The 15602-nt window shown below is 37.7% G+C and overlaps 1 protein-coding gene across 1 annotated transcript in view; it reads left to right on the forward strand.

Annotated features, from left to right (window-relative positions):
- Window positions 1–15602, forward strand: part of DNAH2 (dynein axonemal heavy chain 2) — a 6636854-nt gene that overhangs the window by 6467321 nt on the left and 153931 nt on the right. Inside the window, exon 85 of the mRNA XM_044077324.1 lies at window positions 5484–5660. Within this exon, the coding sequence (XP_043933259.1) occupies window positions 5484–5660 (177 nt within the window). The remainder of the gene's footprint in view (window positions 1–5483; window positions 5661–15602) is intronic.

Raw genomic sequence — 15602 nt, forward strand, 5'->3', positions numbered from 1 at the left:
TACCACCTGCTTATATTTTCCAAATCCAGGGCGGGTTTGCAACTGCAGTCCTGCAGGGCATACTAGCCAGCACAAACTCTTCTTGACTGCCTCCACCCTTCCTTCAGCTTTGGGAATCAATCCAAGTGTGATGACTGCAACAGTGAAACATGATGAACATAGTACAGTTGTGTATACTTACCATAAATGTAGATGTTCGAGTGTATTCACTGTTGCAGTCCTTGTTTCCCTCCCTCCAGCCCCCTTCTCTCTCTCTCCTCTCTGTTTATACCCCTGGCATGGATGTTGGTATTGGTATTTACTTTTTACTGGTGGTGATTTTCCCACCATAGCTTTGCTCCCTATTGGGGGTGCTCCTGACATTTGGGGCAAGAAAAGCTGATGTAATGACATCGGCTGCCTGTTTTTATACCCCTGCTACCTGACATCAGTCCTGAAGTGACAGAAACTGACACAGAAATACTAAAGTCTCTGGTATTTGGGCTAACTGAGGGCTACCTGCAGGCAGATAACCCAAGTGTGATGACTGCAACAGTGAATAAACTCAAACATATACATTTATGGTAAGTGTATACAACTGTACTTTCCTTGCTATGAAGAACACTGTAGTAAATAGGTATAGCTACTTCAGTAATTAATGCTGCGTTTGCTCTTTTTGCCTTCAACTGTGATTCTTGTCTTTCTTTCTTGTTTTACATAGTGAGTGCTTAACTAAGCATATGGCAGTAACATATTAAAGTGTTCACTTTCTTGTTACAATACCATGTGTTGGTCAAGACAGCAAAAAAAGCAGGAGATGAGCAAGATCAGCACCTATAAGTCAGTAATACCAGAGACTTTGAACAAGAACCTTAAAGGCATTGCTCTCTACAGAGTTTTGTACTCTCCCTCTGCAAGCAGTCATACTGCGGATGTATGTCCCTTGCTCTGCTCCAGCATTACGCTAATAGAACTCCTGTACCTTCAATCTTAGCCAACTGGGCAAACTTTTCTACTACTTCATTCCTGTCTGGCACAACATCTTTTTCTCACTGCTTACTTCTTTCTGGCTTTATCTTGTTGCATCTACCTTTTTCTTCTCTAATACTAGGCAATCATGCTATTTCTTCCTGATTGTTTTATGCTTTCTTTGATTGTGTGCTAAACTCAGACCTGAGTGCTAGCCATGCTCCATTCCTCCCTTGCTACGCTCAGGCTCCACTTCGCTCCCCTACCCTACCCCCATTCCCATTCACTCCATTACAGTTACCTTTATACCATCATCTCCCACCCCTTCCTTTCCCAAACATCCAATAATAAATAACTTCCTGTCTAAACCCCCTATTTCATCACTTCCTCTATTCAGCTACTTGCACAGCCACTCCTCCTCTACTTTCACAGCCACTACTCTTCTCCGCTCCCCCTCCCACCAACATGAAACACCTTATAATTACCACTTAATTCCTCCTTATACTCTCCATCCTAACAACTTACCACACCTACTTCTCTCATCCATTACTTCTCTCTCCCACCTCTTCCAGTACAAATAGCAACACTTCTTCCTTTTATAATATCTCCTCTACCCTTTTCAATCTCCCCACCTCTTGCTGTCATAAACTGAATAGACTCCAAACACATCCCCCTACTTATAAACCCAAACTAAAGCTGCACAAACTGCATCTGCCCTTGCTTATATCTTCTCAATTCACCAACAGCTTACTTGTCTCTGGGGACATCCACCCTAATCCTGGTCCCTCTGCCTCTCCACATAACCTTTCACCTCCCTTAACCACTCCCCACCAGGCAAAAATCTCTCCCTCCCCATTAACTCCCACAAACTCTACCTCCGCTAATCACTTATCCATATATTCCTTAAACATCCAAAGCCTATCTAACAAAACTACAGACTTCCATGCATGGGTTGCCCACACTAACCCTCACATTATATCATTATCAGAAACATGTTTGAAGCCACATATCTCAAATAATGAGATACTCCCACCAGGCTATAACATCTATCGCTCAGATAGGCTACCTAAAAAAGGAGGTGGTGTTGCCATCCTATACAAAAACACTCTCAACCTCTCCCCACTTACACCCTTACCTAACTTCCATCCTGCTGAACTCATAGCACTAAACTGCTACCTTGGCCCCCATAAGAAACTAGTTATTGCTTCTATCTATATCCCTCCTGGGAACAACTTAGCAATCCTTGAAACTATCCTGTCCTGGTTTTCCCTCAACATTCCATACAAAACCCTCATCTTGGGTGATGTCAGCTTTGACTGGTCCAAACTGAAAATAGACTCTCCCCAACTTAGTATTAACTTCCATGGTTTTAAACAACTTATATCATCTTTAACTCATTACCACAAAAACCCACAGTCTAGCTCAATAATTGACTGGATACTCAGTAATTCCCCTCAACTATACCTCAATCCTACAACACACCCTGACCAACTTAGCGACCACCTACCCATCTCTGTCCTTCATGTCCCCTCCCAACTTCCCAAATCCCACATCTATAGAGTCTGCCACAAACTCTCTAACTTCGATCTCATCCAATTTAACTCTATTTTATCTTCCATAGACTGGTCCATCCTCAAACATATCCCTCTAAATGATGTCATACATAGATTTAATAATATTTTCTTAGACACCCATAACTCACTGGCCCCCCTCTAGAAAGATCAGACTAAAATCCAAGTATGCTCCATGGCTCTCAAAAGAAACAAAGTCCCTAATGCTAGAAAGAGACAACGCTTGGAAAGTAGGGACAAAATCTAAGGACTTACCCCTACTCCATAGATATAGACACCTGAGAAATCTTGTCAAAAGCACACCAACAATGACAAAAGGTCTTACTATAACACTGCCCAACTTAATAACAAAACCAACTCTCAAAAGTTGTGGGCCTCCATTAATAATATTCTTTCCCTTGGCTCCCCTGCAAACCCCCCCTACCCAAACTCATCATCTCTTGCAACAGCTGTTCTACTCAATAACCACTTCATTGATACTATTAAATCACACATGGCTCCCACCAGCAATTCTACTCCTTTGCCAAACCCTCCCAAACCATCCAAAAACCCACCTTTTTCTTGGCACTCTGTTTCCACTTCCTACATCAGATCACTTCTCCTGAAACTCAAACGCTGCTCTCCCTCTACTGATAACCTACCTCATTATTTCCTTAAACTTGCTGCTGGTTCTATTGCCTTCCCAGTATCCATACTTATAAACAGATCTATACATGAGGCTTCTGTCCCTATATCATGGAAATCTTTTTACACTATTCCTTTTTGCATAAAGATGGAAATTCAACTGACCCCTCCAACTACAGACCTATAGCCATCTTATCCCCCCTCTCTAAGATTCTTGAAAAATGCATCCACTCTCAACAACCTTCTTGAACACAACCTCCTAACTTCCACCCAGCATGGCTTCTGTCCTAAACACAGCAAAACTACTGCCCTCCTATCTTTCACTCATACAATTGCTGAAGCCCTTGATAATAACATACTGGTATCTTGTCTCTTCCTTGACTTATCTAAAGCTTTTGATGCAGTCTCCCACCCTCTCCTACTATCCAAACTTGCTAACCTCAATATGAGTTCCTCCTCCCTTGCCTGGTTCTCTAGCTACTTATGCTGCAGGCAACAATCAGTAAAATGGCTCTCCTCTTCCTCTCCTTTCCTATCTGTCCCAACTGGGGTTTCACAAGGCTCCATCCTAGGGCCCCTTCTCTTTAATATTTTCACCAATGATCTTCATACAGCTTGCAATACATCTTCCCTCATCCAATCTGCAGACGATTCTATGCTCATTACTACCTCAAATAACATCTCCATACTCCAAGATCTCACACAACAGGTCTTCCTAGCTACTGAACACTGGTTATCTAGCAATCTCCTCATCTTTAACCCAAAAAAGACCAAACTCTTACTATTCCTCCCTCAGTCGTTATCCCACCATAAATCTTCCTTTGCCATTACATCCTCAAATAACACTACTGTTCAACCAGAATCCCACATTAAACTCCTAGGGGTCATCATTGATGATGAACTCAAATTTAACTTACACATTCTACAATGTATAAAAAAGACAAACCAAAACTATATCGCCATAAGAAATTCTTAACAACTAATTCCAAACTCACCCTTGCTGAAGCCTTTCTCCTCCCCTCCCTTCTTTGTACTGCTCCCGTGCTCACCCATATTCAAACTACTATCTTAAACAAACTCCAGAAGACTTATCATAAGATAGCTCGATTTATTATTATTACTAACTCTCCCTTTAGTACTCATCACTGCCTATCTCTAAACTCTCTCAAATGGCTTGAATTCCCACATCTATTGCTACTAGCCCAACTGCAAATGTTACACACTATAGTCCATAAACCTCTAGCATGTCCTGCTCTGTCTTCCTTCATTACTAAGTACTCTCCTCCCCGTACCCTCAGGACATCAAATTAGCAACTACTACAAATATACTATCCCAAAAAAGCAGTAGGTAAACTCCTTTACAAGTACTCTATGGCCCAAGCTTGGAACAAACTTCCTAGAGATATTTGTAGCATTGTACACCCATCTCACTTCAAGGAGAAACTTAAACTTCATTTACTTAACTCCAAAACATGCCCCTGTCAAACCCCAACTTAACGCCTACTCCTTCATTTCTTTCCTTCCATACAGGCTCTCCACAGCTTAGTATATTCCTACTTGCACAATGTTTGTCTAATCATATCTGTTGAATATTTCTTTGTTGTACATATTGTATATATTTCAGGTATTTTACAGTACTATAATTAGTGTGTCTCATATCTACATATGTCAATTATTACAGATGGTAGGTCTAAATATATTGTGCCCGAATTGCTTTTTAGTTTTTTTTTTTTGTACATATTGTATATACTTTTGGTACTCTACAGTATTAGAATTAGTTTTCCTTGACTTAAGTATTTTTTTTTCTCTGTAATATCTCCCTATGTCAGCTATTACTTTTGGAATTGTAAAATTGTCCTTGCATTTATTTTTAAACTGTTTATTTTTAAATTGTATTTTTATTCTCGGAGCTTTTCTCCTTGGGTCTCCACTGAAAATGGGCCACAAACCCAGCTGGACTAACCCGGTTAACAAATGCCAATAAATAAATAATGATTTGCTGAAATAATGTCTTTACATTTTTTTTAACAGTGGGACAGTGGAGCATGGTGTGCAACAGGGCAAAAAGCAGCTGTTAAATGAATATCAGACCTATCTTGGTGCCTTCATCAGGGGTCCAGTAGAGTGAGTGTTGATAACTCAGACGTTAAGCAGTGAAAAAATTCTTCATTGGCATGGAAATGTTTGCAAAACAGGATATCCATATGTGTCATAGTTTAGAATTAACTGAACAAATTCTCTTTGACAGCTTCTGAAGTCAAAATATTGTATTAGGTTTAGCTAAAGGAGGTCTCCTAATGAATCTCAGTTTTAACTGTTTAACTTTTTTTGTTTTTATAGGCCTATCCTTCACGGAAGCCCCTAGCAGCTTGGACTCGGGACCTGGTACAACGTGTGGAGCAGTTTGCTAAGTGGGCTGAGACAGCTCACCCTCCTGTAATATTCTGGCTTTCAGGGTTCACTTTCCCAACAGGATTTCTAACTGCTGTCCTACAAGCTGCTGCTCGCCAGAACAGTGTAAGAATTAGTTAATGTCAAGAAATTTAGTGAATGGAGAGAATACATGTTAGCAATAAAATATTTATGTAGCAGTTCAACATTATATAATGAGAAAAGAATACAATTAGCTGGCTCCATGGCATAAATGGCTAAATTTGTCTGCGTCATAGATGACCCAAGTTTGAATAGTGATACAGATGCCCGTGAAACTGGCTTGAAGAGCATGACAGCGAGTCACTTTTGTTAGCATGGTGCGAGGTGTGAATAGGTCCATTGCAGTAGGATCATGATGTCCATGCTCTACTAGCAGTAAATGATAACTGGCACTGCTGTTGAGAACAGCTTCCATGGAAGCATATATACATCCAACAGATATCATAAGCCATTGTTTCAGCAGAAGAATATCCAAACCACAGCAAGGATGTTAAAGACTTTAACAGCAAAAAAAACGTGGAATCTGCCATGGATGATGGCACACTCTGAAACTTTCACCCGATAGGGGACAAAATGATTGTCTGTTGTCCTGTCGAGGGAGAAATGGAGAGATAGCATGAATGTAAGGGCAGTACAGCAAAGCCACTTTGCTTGGGATCCAGAGTCTACTACTCAGAGAGAGTACAGACTAGAAATGGTATGGAAATTGTGGGTAGGGAAAGTCTTCAGACGGCAGTGAGAGATGTCATCAAAATTAGCGACAGACTCATGGCAGTCTAACTGTAGTGTAAGGATAAGGCAGTATTCATAATCTCAGCTTATGCACCACAGCAGCATTGTGATAGCAAGGAAGACAGTACATTCAGGCAGCAATTGCAGGAAACTAGATGAAACAGGACAACATGAATTAATGTCGATAATGTATGACCTGAATTTACATATTGGGACAGACAGAATAGGATATGAAGACTGCCTGTGTCCATATTGGTGAGGCAACAGGAATAAAGGAGAGGCCATTCTAGACTTCTGTCTGGCAAATGGCTTGATGGTAACCAACATGTGGTTCAGCACGATAGTCACATGATCACACAGAGGAGTGGCCACCATGCAACTTAGGTAGACATCCAGACTTCCTCCTAGTAAGACATATGAAGTAGACTCAGCAAATGCAAAACAATTCCCAGTGTAACAGAAAGCACACAGCATAAACAACTAGTTGCCACAGTCAGCTGAAAGCAGTGGTCAGAGAAGGCTCTAAGGTCAACAGATACTAGGCTGAAGACCTGGGAGGTTGATTGGATAGAAAGCACAAGTTTAAAGAAATACTTAGGGCTGTAGCACCTCAGGAAGAATAGGATATAAAGGAATAATTAGTAGAGCATATACAATATTGGATGATAATTATAAGAATAAATCAGAGGAGCTTAGAAAAGATTGGGAAGAGAAATTGGATAAGCAATTCATAAAGAGGCAATAAGGGGGGGTAAATGTATATCTCCCAAATATGGAACAAAATCTAGAAGATTTAGGATATTTGCCTGGAAGTGTTTACATGGGTATTTTTATACTCCAGGTAGTCTCCAACGATTTTTTTTTAGGTGGATAGCAAATGTTAGAGGTGTGATAGGCAGGAAAGAGGTAGCTGGAAACATTTTTTGGGAGTGTAATAAGCTGGCAGACTTCAGGGGTTCCCTTCAAACCGCTCTGTTGGGGATGCTGGGTGAGCAGATTGGATTGACTGGGGAGATGATGTTTTGAGTTATGATTCAGGATCGGAATTACCTAGACATAGTAAAGCCTTGCTGAGTCTAATAATGGTGGCTGCAAAAAAAGCAATTCCTAGAAAATGGAAATCAAAGTCTAGACCAATTTTCTGAGAAGTAGTGAATATAGTAACAGAGATAAAACAACTGGAATTGGGATCGTTAGAAAAGGGACGGACCAAACTACATAGAAAAAAATAAGAATTGTGGGAACAGTATATGCAGAGAAGGAATGAGGCTTAAGAGGCAGGATTTGAATGAGCCATATAATGCTTAACTGACAATGACTAGATGGATTATAAGTGATTCATAATGTTTGCAACTACAGGTGTTTCAATGATGTCTGTGATGTCTAATGCTTGCAACTAAATTGGTGTCAATTTTGATAGTTTTTCATTTATATAAATATAACATTGCCTATGTCATTCGTGATAATTTAATAAAGATGTTTATTAAAAACAAAAAGGATATAGATGAAGCTGACGAATGGCTGTGCCTCACAACAGCAAGTGTGAGGACAGTAGGACAGACACAGACATGCGGCCGAGCCAGGTATGGAAGAAATAAGGTGCATAAGGAAGGCTGGTGGTGGAAGTCATCAAAAGACAGGGCACTGTTTGTCTAACAGAGGCTAGGAGAGCAGTTGCAGTATAATAAAAGCATCAGAGGCACCCTATCAACTTCTGGAAAGTGATCCTGCAAATGGTTCAAATAACATCCACGTGGAAGGCAAAGCAGGTGGTACAAAGAAACTCTGGGAACTTCTGGTATGGCAGCACCCTAATTGGATGTGTTTGTCTGTGCTCTTCAGGCTGTTAAAGTAAATATTCTAAAAAGTTAGTGAAGAGCCTTCTAAAGTATTTAAATTAATTGACTCAAATGGGGTTGAAGAAGAGAAAGTCAAAGCAGGGAGAATAAGCTGGAAAATTAATTATGGGGAAAAATCCAGATGTTAGCGGAGCAGGAACATGACGTATCCTGCTTATAATCTGGCAAGAAATTAAGGAAGTTAAACCTACACTACAAAAAAGTCTCCTCCAACATGAAAAAGTTAGAAGTTCAGCAAGGACTGAATGGCCATTTGGATGCAATTCAAGGGTGAATAGTTGAAAATAAAGAATTAATTGTTTGACTAGAGACAAGATTGGACTTCTTGAAATATAAGTCTGTTGATCCGTAAACAGAGCACACTGAACAAATATAAAGGGGGGTGCCTCAACAATTTGAAAGAATACTGTAAAGCTGCAAGCAGAATGGAATGAGATGGATCTAGAAATGATAAAATTTGAAAGGGTGCATAGAATGGCATGGAGGCCACACAGAGAGATTCTGTTTTACACCCAAGAGCAATCATTTTAAGATTTCCAAAATTTGTGCTGAAGGGACAGCTGCAAGCATGCTTATGGATACTTCAAATGAAGCTGATGGTTAGAGATGTAAGAGTATTAGGGGTGGTGCAGTGGTTAGCATTGTCACATCACAACAAGAGATTCTGTAGTTCAATTCTTAGCTGGGGTGCCTTCTATGTGTAGTCTGCATGTCCTCCCTGCATTTGTGTGAGTTTCCTCCAGGTGGTCCAGTTTCCTCCCACATCCCAAGGACATGCATTTCTCCCCAGGCCGCCACTGAAAATGGGCTCTGGCCCAGTCAGACTTTCACGATAAATAAATGTTAAATAAAATAAATAATTAGGCAATCAGGACTACTCTCATGAGGTGCACAAGAAGAGAAATGCATTTATACAGGTGATACAAGTTTATAGAGAAAGGGCAATAAAATGGAGAATGCTGTCCTGAGGATATTTTTCTGGAACACGCTAAATATTTTAGTAGCATAGTGGAATCAAAAAATTGGCTTGCAAAACCAGTAAATTGGAGAGGAGACAAGGAAGGGACCTTGTTGCAAGAATGAAAACTGGGCAGGAAGAAGGGACTGCAGTGGCAGTTTTGAAATTCTTAAAGAAGTGGAATATTTCCCTCTGTTTAGAAAGCAAAAGTAATTGAGAAAAAGAGCAACTGTAGTAATAGAAATCAGGACATATACATTACAAGGTAATATGCTGTGACTATCTTGATGAACTTGTAATATCTTGGAATGTTTTTGCAACAATAGTAAGACTGGACTGAGTAAGAAGCAGAGTATTGTTTAATTCACTGATCATCCTGACAATAAGTGAAATAAGATGATTATCTATTTTTTCCTTCTTCCTTTCGCATCTTTGCTGAACTATCTTGTGTTCTATATGGGTACAAACTAGTAGGCATGTTATTTTATCTATTACAGCAGGTTATACACACACAAGAGTTTTGTTTTAGGATGTTCTGATATAATGTTCCACAAGACGTAGTCCTCTTGGAACCATGAAGATTTTCATGCAAGTCTTCCCCAACATGATACTTAACATAAAGTAACAATTGGATTCTGAAAAGAAAATCATTGGGTGGGGTGGGTGGGTGGAAATGTGGGGTATATCATGATGGTTAAATGGAAGGGGGAGCTAATAGTGAGTGCAACAGAGGGAGTTCACAGTTTAGAATCAGAAGTGGATGATAAATAACATTTTGTCCCTTTGCAATGTTGCACTCAATTGGATTGCTTCAAAGTAGCATAGAAGTTCACTAGCATTTTGACTAATATTACTGATTGATTACTAATCACATGCAGTAAATGGGAGGGATTTTTTTGGGGGCCGGCGGGTTCTCTTTGTTAGTAAAATCACTACAAGGTGACGATGATAATAAATAAAAACAGTAAAAATAGCGCTTTCGTTTCACAATATGTGAAACTTCAGACAAACAGAAGTTACAAATGTCACTTCCTTTATACTTTATCATCCATTCTCATTGGTTAAAACACATTAATGTTAAAATAAATCACACCCTAACTAATCAAGTGCTGGAGGGGAATCAACAAATAATAAACCTATACACTTAAATATTATTAAAAAAACAAACAAAATGTATTAATAGAACACTAAATTCAGGGATGCATATTGGTCTAGATGTTGATTAAATTTCTCTTTAAAGACAAACTATGTAAACAGAAGTATTATTTTTGATTTATCTAAATGTAACTTACACTTTTATATTTAAACATGGTCTATGTATTTATATATGTATAACTTGATTAGTTAAGGTGTGATTTATTTTAATAGTAATATGTTTTAACCAATGAGAATGGATGATAAAGTATAAAGGAAGTGACATTTGTAAATTCTGTTTGTCTGATGAAGTTCCACATATTGTGAAACGAAAGTGGTAACAATTTTTACTGTTTTTATTTATTAAAGTTGTGTTTGCACCTTCTTGAGTACTAAGCCTACAGTTGTTATTGAAGCTGCATACACATACATTGACTGCCTTTGTTATTTCTGATATATATATATATATATATATATATATATATATATATATATAAATGGATATATATATATAAATGGATATATATATATATATATATAAATGTATATATATATATATATATATATATATAGATATATAAATGTATATATATATATATATATATATATATATATATATATATATATATATATATATATATATATATATTATATATATATATATATACACACACACACACACACACATATATATACCTACATATACTTTTCTATTTTCATTTTATATATATATATATTTATACTTAAAGGGGCTGGGAAGACATTTGATTTTTTTTTTAAATGATGATAAATGTAGAGAGATCAAGTGGGTTAGGTGGGCAAGGAATTCAAGGGAAAAGGAAACTTGCTGATTATCAAAGCAAGAGCAGGAAAAATAAAATAATGTGTGAGAGGCATAAATGACTAGTTTGAACATCAAAACTGATTCAGAGAAAGAGAGAATTCTGGCATATTTATAAAGAAATAGAGCAAAGGTCTTAGTCTTGCAAGAAATGCATTTAAATTGGGAAGAACAGAAGAAAATTTGAGTAGGAGGATATAAACTGGTAGCAAGTGTATCTTGGTGGAAAAGGCAGAGAGGGGTGGTTGTATTGAAGTAAAACTAGCCATTTAAATTAGCGTATAAGTCGGAAGACAGGAAGTTAGGGTATCCTAGTATTAAAATTAGTACTATGGGGCTAAGTAGTCAGTAGTTTCAGTTTGTATTCTGATTGGAACTAAAATAAGGAATTTAGGTGAGATGATAACAGTGATAGTAAGGTTTCAGGAGGCAGTGGTAGTGGTGTTAGAAGATTCGATTTTCATGACGACAAGAGATGCAATAAAAAAAAGGCTTGAGAGTGAAAAGGGTAAATAGAGAAGGTGCATTTTTTAGGAAATTTTGTAGAAACAGAAGAGTGGTTAGATGTTTGGAGGCTAGAAAGATCCAAAAAGGGGAGACAGTTTTACTTGTTTGATACAGTTAGATAAAGGTTTTATTGCACTGGAAAGTCAATATCTAGTCAAGAAGATGAGGATAGAACCTGTGCATCTCTCAGGCCATGCTGTAATATCAGTGGCTTTGGAAGGAGAAAGGGTAGAAAGTTGTGATAGGCACTGGAGACTTAAAACATTTGTCGTGGAGGATGATAGAGAAACAGAAAGGATAAGGAGCTGTTGAGAAAGATAGTAGATAAAGAAGAAAATGGTGAAACATGAGAGGGCAGAAAGAGGCTAGTGAAGCAGGAATTGCAAATGAGAGATGAGATGAGACAAAGAGAGTGGGTTAGAGCAAAAAGCAGGCTATTAGATGAGTTGGAGGAAATTCAGAGAGAAAAGAGGAGGGGGATATCGAGGAGGAGTAAAAGAGAAATTAAACAGGTAATTCAACAAAAACGAGATGAAAAGTTGTGGGGAATAGCAGTAGAAAAGATGTACAGTAATGATACTCCAAGAGCAGTAAAATTTTTAGCAATGAGAGTGCGATAGCAGGAAGTAGAATAAAGGGTCTATCAGATTCATTTTGAAAAATTAAAAAGCCTGGGAATAAAATTAAAAGAAAATTTGGAAAGGTTTAAAGAGTATTATCAGGCTTTATATATATGGAGAAAGAGTGTTGGAATAAGTAGAAGATGTAATTGTGTTTTTCTGAGATAGTGGAAGGACTGCAGCTTAATCAGGGGGACATTAATAAGTTGATAGAGAAAATAATGGAATAGGAGGTGACAGAAGTGTGGGACAAAATGGCTAAAGGAACAGATGGTCTCCTGTTAGAATATTGGGACATTTGTAATAGGGTGGTAGTGAAGGGCTAAGTTGTTTAATAACATTATGGTCTGGGAATCTACCTCCCTCATGGAAAGAGGCTTTGATTATGGTTATTCACAAAGAAAAAAGGATCCAAACAGGTTGGTCTGTTTTAAATCACAGTTATAAATTTTTTGTGCAGATACAGGCTCAAAAATTTGGAATGATTTTGCCAAAGATTATTCAGTTAGATCAAACAGTTTTGTTGCAGGTCAGTTTGACTCTGGTGTTAATGAAAGAGGCACAAAGCGGGGGGGGCTGACATTGGTATTGTTAGATATAGAAAAAGTATTCAGTAGAGTAAGATGGAGTTATTGGTTTGAACTGTTAGAGATTGGGACTTCCAGAGAGTTGGGTAAATATATTTTGGAATATAGACAGTGAGGCCAGAGCAAAGGTAAAAATAGCAGTATTATTACAGCAAATCAGCATATGGAGCGGAACAAGACAATGATGTCCCCTGTCACCCTTACTGTGTGCAGTGTATTTAGAACCCCTGACAGAAGTTAAGAAAAAAGATGAGACAACAGGATACAAATGGGGATTACAAGAGCAAATAAAAACGTTATATAAAGGTAACATGCTATTAACCATGACTAACCAGGACCAAGATAAGGAAAGGATATGGAAGATAATACAGGCATTTGGGAACACCTCTAGGTACAAAGTTAATCAGGAGAGAACAAAGTTAGAAGATTGAAGTCAGCGGGAGAACAAGAGTGGGAAAAGTATGGCATTAGAACAAAAGAAGTAGAGATGAGGTACTTGAGAATCTGAGTAGGCCCAGCAGTGGAGCAATAAATAAGGATTGCATACAGTAAAACTGAGGAGAAAGTAAAGGCACAGCTGTATAAATATAGGGGAATAATGTTGGATTAAGATCAAAGAGTGTTAGTATTAAAATCGTTTATCATGTTAGTTTGCATATGCAGGACAGGATTTCTTGGAGTTACCAGATGAAAACTTATTGAAGAAAGTAAAACAGTTGGTAATGGACTTTGCTTGGGGAAAAAGAAAGCATGAGTTGATTTGGAAACAGTGACTTGAAGAAAAGAGGAAGGGGATGGGAAGTTCCAGATTTAAGGGTGAATTCAGAGGCAGGTGTCAGAGAATATTCTAAGATTAGCAGACTGTATGTACATAGCAGATTGGAAGGACATGATTTGTATTATAGAAGGAAATTTAGAAACAAGACAATTTTATTGATTTGCTGTTGGTCCCAAGAAACCAGCTAGCACTTAAATGGTCGATATAGGTGCCAAAATTATTTCAGAGTGTATGGAAAACAGAAGAGTATAAAAAGTGGAGGGAGATTATTCTGACAATAGGGTAGTTTTGGAAAGAGAAGGTGAATGAGGCTGTAATATGGAAATGGTGAAGTAATCAAAAGAAAATAAAATGTTGGTTGCAGGTGTTAGAGAGTAGGAAACTAAAAGAATGTGAGTTGGTAAAACTGGAATATGATCTAGTTGAAAGAGTGGAATGGGAATATCGAGGCCCACTGAATAGGTGGAAAAAAATTGAAAAATCAGGGTGAAGTTCAGACAAAAATAAAATAATCAGTAGAAGGGGACAGCATAGTAGAAAGGAAACCTGCCAAGGCTTAATAAGAGTAGTAAAAGAGTGGTTGGTATGGTTTAATATGAACACACAGAAAACAAAAGAATGGGTTAAGATAGAATTAGGAGTTGATATAGGAAGAGGAGTAGGAAGAAATATTAAAGATTTCAAGATGTATGTCAAAGGCAGGGACATTTAAGATATTCACATGGAAATCCTTGCATAAGTATTTTTATACTTCAGTGAGATTGGCAAGAATGTTTCTAGGAGTAGCAGAGGGATATTGGAGATGTAAGAATGAGAGAGGAACCCAATTTCTTACTTTTTGGGATTGTGAAAAACTCAAGTTTGTTTTGATAGAAAATGGATCATTTGTTGCAGGAGTTTTGGCAGGTTGCAAGAGACATAACCAAATTGTGTATGTTAGGATATGAGAATGGGATACCAGAAGGATTGCAGAAAGAAGATGGGGTACTAATGACAGTGAGAAAGAAGACAATGAGAAAAAATGTAAACAAGAGTAATGACCAAAGAAAGTAAAAGTAAAGGGTGTGTTGAAACAGTGGGAAGCAGTATGAGCAGTAATGGGTAGACGATAGACTGAGCAAGTGGTATGGAAATTGTGAAAGAATCAAAGCTCAAAATGGGTAGAGATAGATGTAGAAGAATAGAAAGTTGGTCAGTTAATCACAAGAAGAATGGTAGATTATAAAAAATATTCTAAGTGAGAGAAGTTAATGTGCAGTGGGTCTCGGGTTGTATAGTATAGTTTTAAGTGGGAAGGTGGGGTAGAAGTGGAGTGAATGCAAATAGTTTTAATAACTTTTTTAAAGTATAGTAAGTTTTGGTTTAGTTTATTAAAAAGGTAAGGTTAGTATTGAAACAGCTGAGAATAGTTAGCGGTAAGTATGATAATTAGTGCAATTAAATGAAAGGAAAAAGTTAGAGTGTAAAGTATTGTAAACTGATTTTGATTATATTGTTCTATTTGGGAGAGTGGACTAAAAAGGAGTATAATCTTAAGAGCAATGGACTTAATGGTGGTGAGAGTAGTTTTTTTTTTGGTATGATAAAGGGAAAAAGATGTAAAAAGGACAGGTTATTGTATCTTGATGCATTATAAGTAATTGTCTAATGGATACATAGTTTTCTTTCATTTGGGTTCACTGCTATGAAAGAATAAAAGGGGGAGAGTTGATCTTGGGTTAGTGATGTAAAAATGTGCTACCAGTATTAGGCTGCACCTAAATGTAAAAATGTAGAAGAATAAACAGGTTACAGTTATTGAAAAGGTAGCCACTGGTAATTGTGCACGTGGATACATAGTAAAGTGTTTTATTTTGTCTTTGTTTTTTTTTTTTTTTTTTGTATTAAAATAGAGATAAAAACTCTTATCAGGCTGCAAGACAAAGCAGAAAGATGAAGATGGTCATCAGACACCCTTTATAAGAGATACCAGTAACCATTTTTCTTCAGTCCATAGTACATCAGAGGACG

Source organism: Protopterus annectens, chromosome 7.part0 (genome assembly GCF_019279795.1).
Source record: "Protopterus annectens isolate FY-2018-M chromosome 7.part0, PAN1.0, whole genome shotgun sequence".
Classification (NCBI taxonomy): Eukaryota; Metazoa; Chordata; order Ceratodontiformes; family Protopteridae; genus Protopterus; species Protopterus annectens.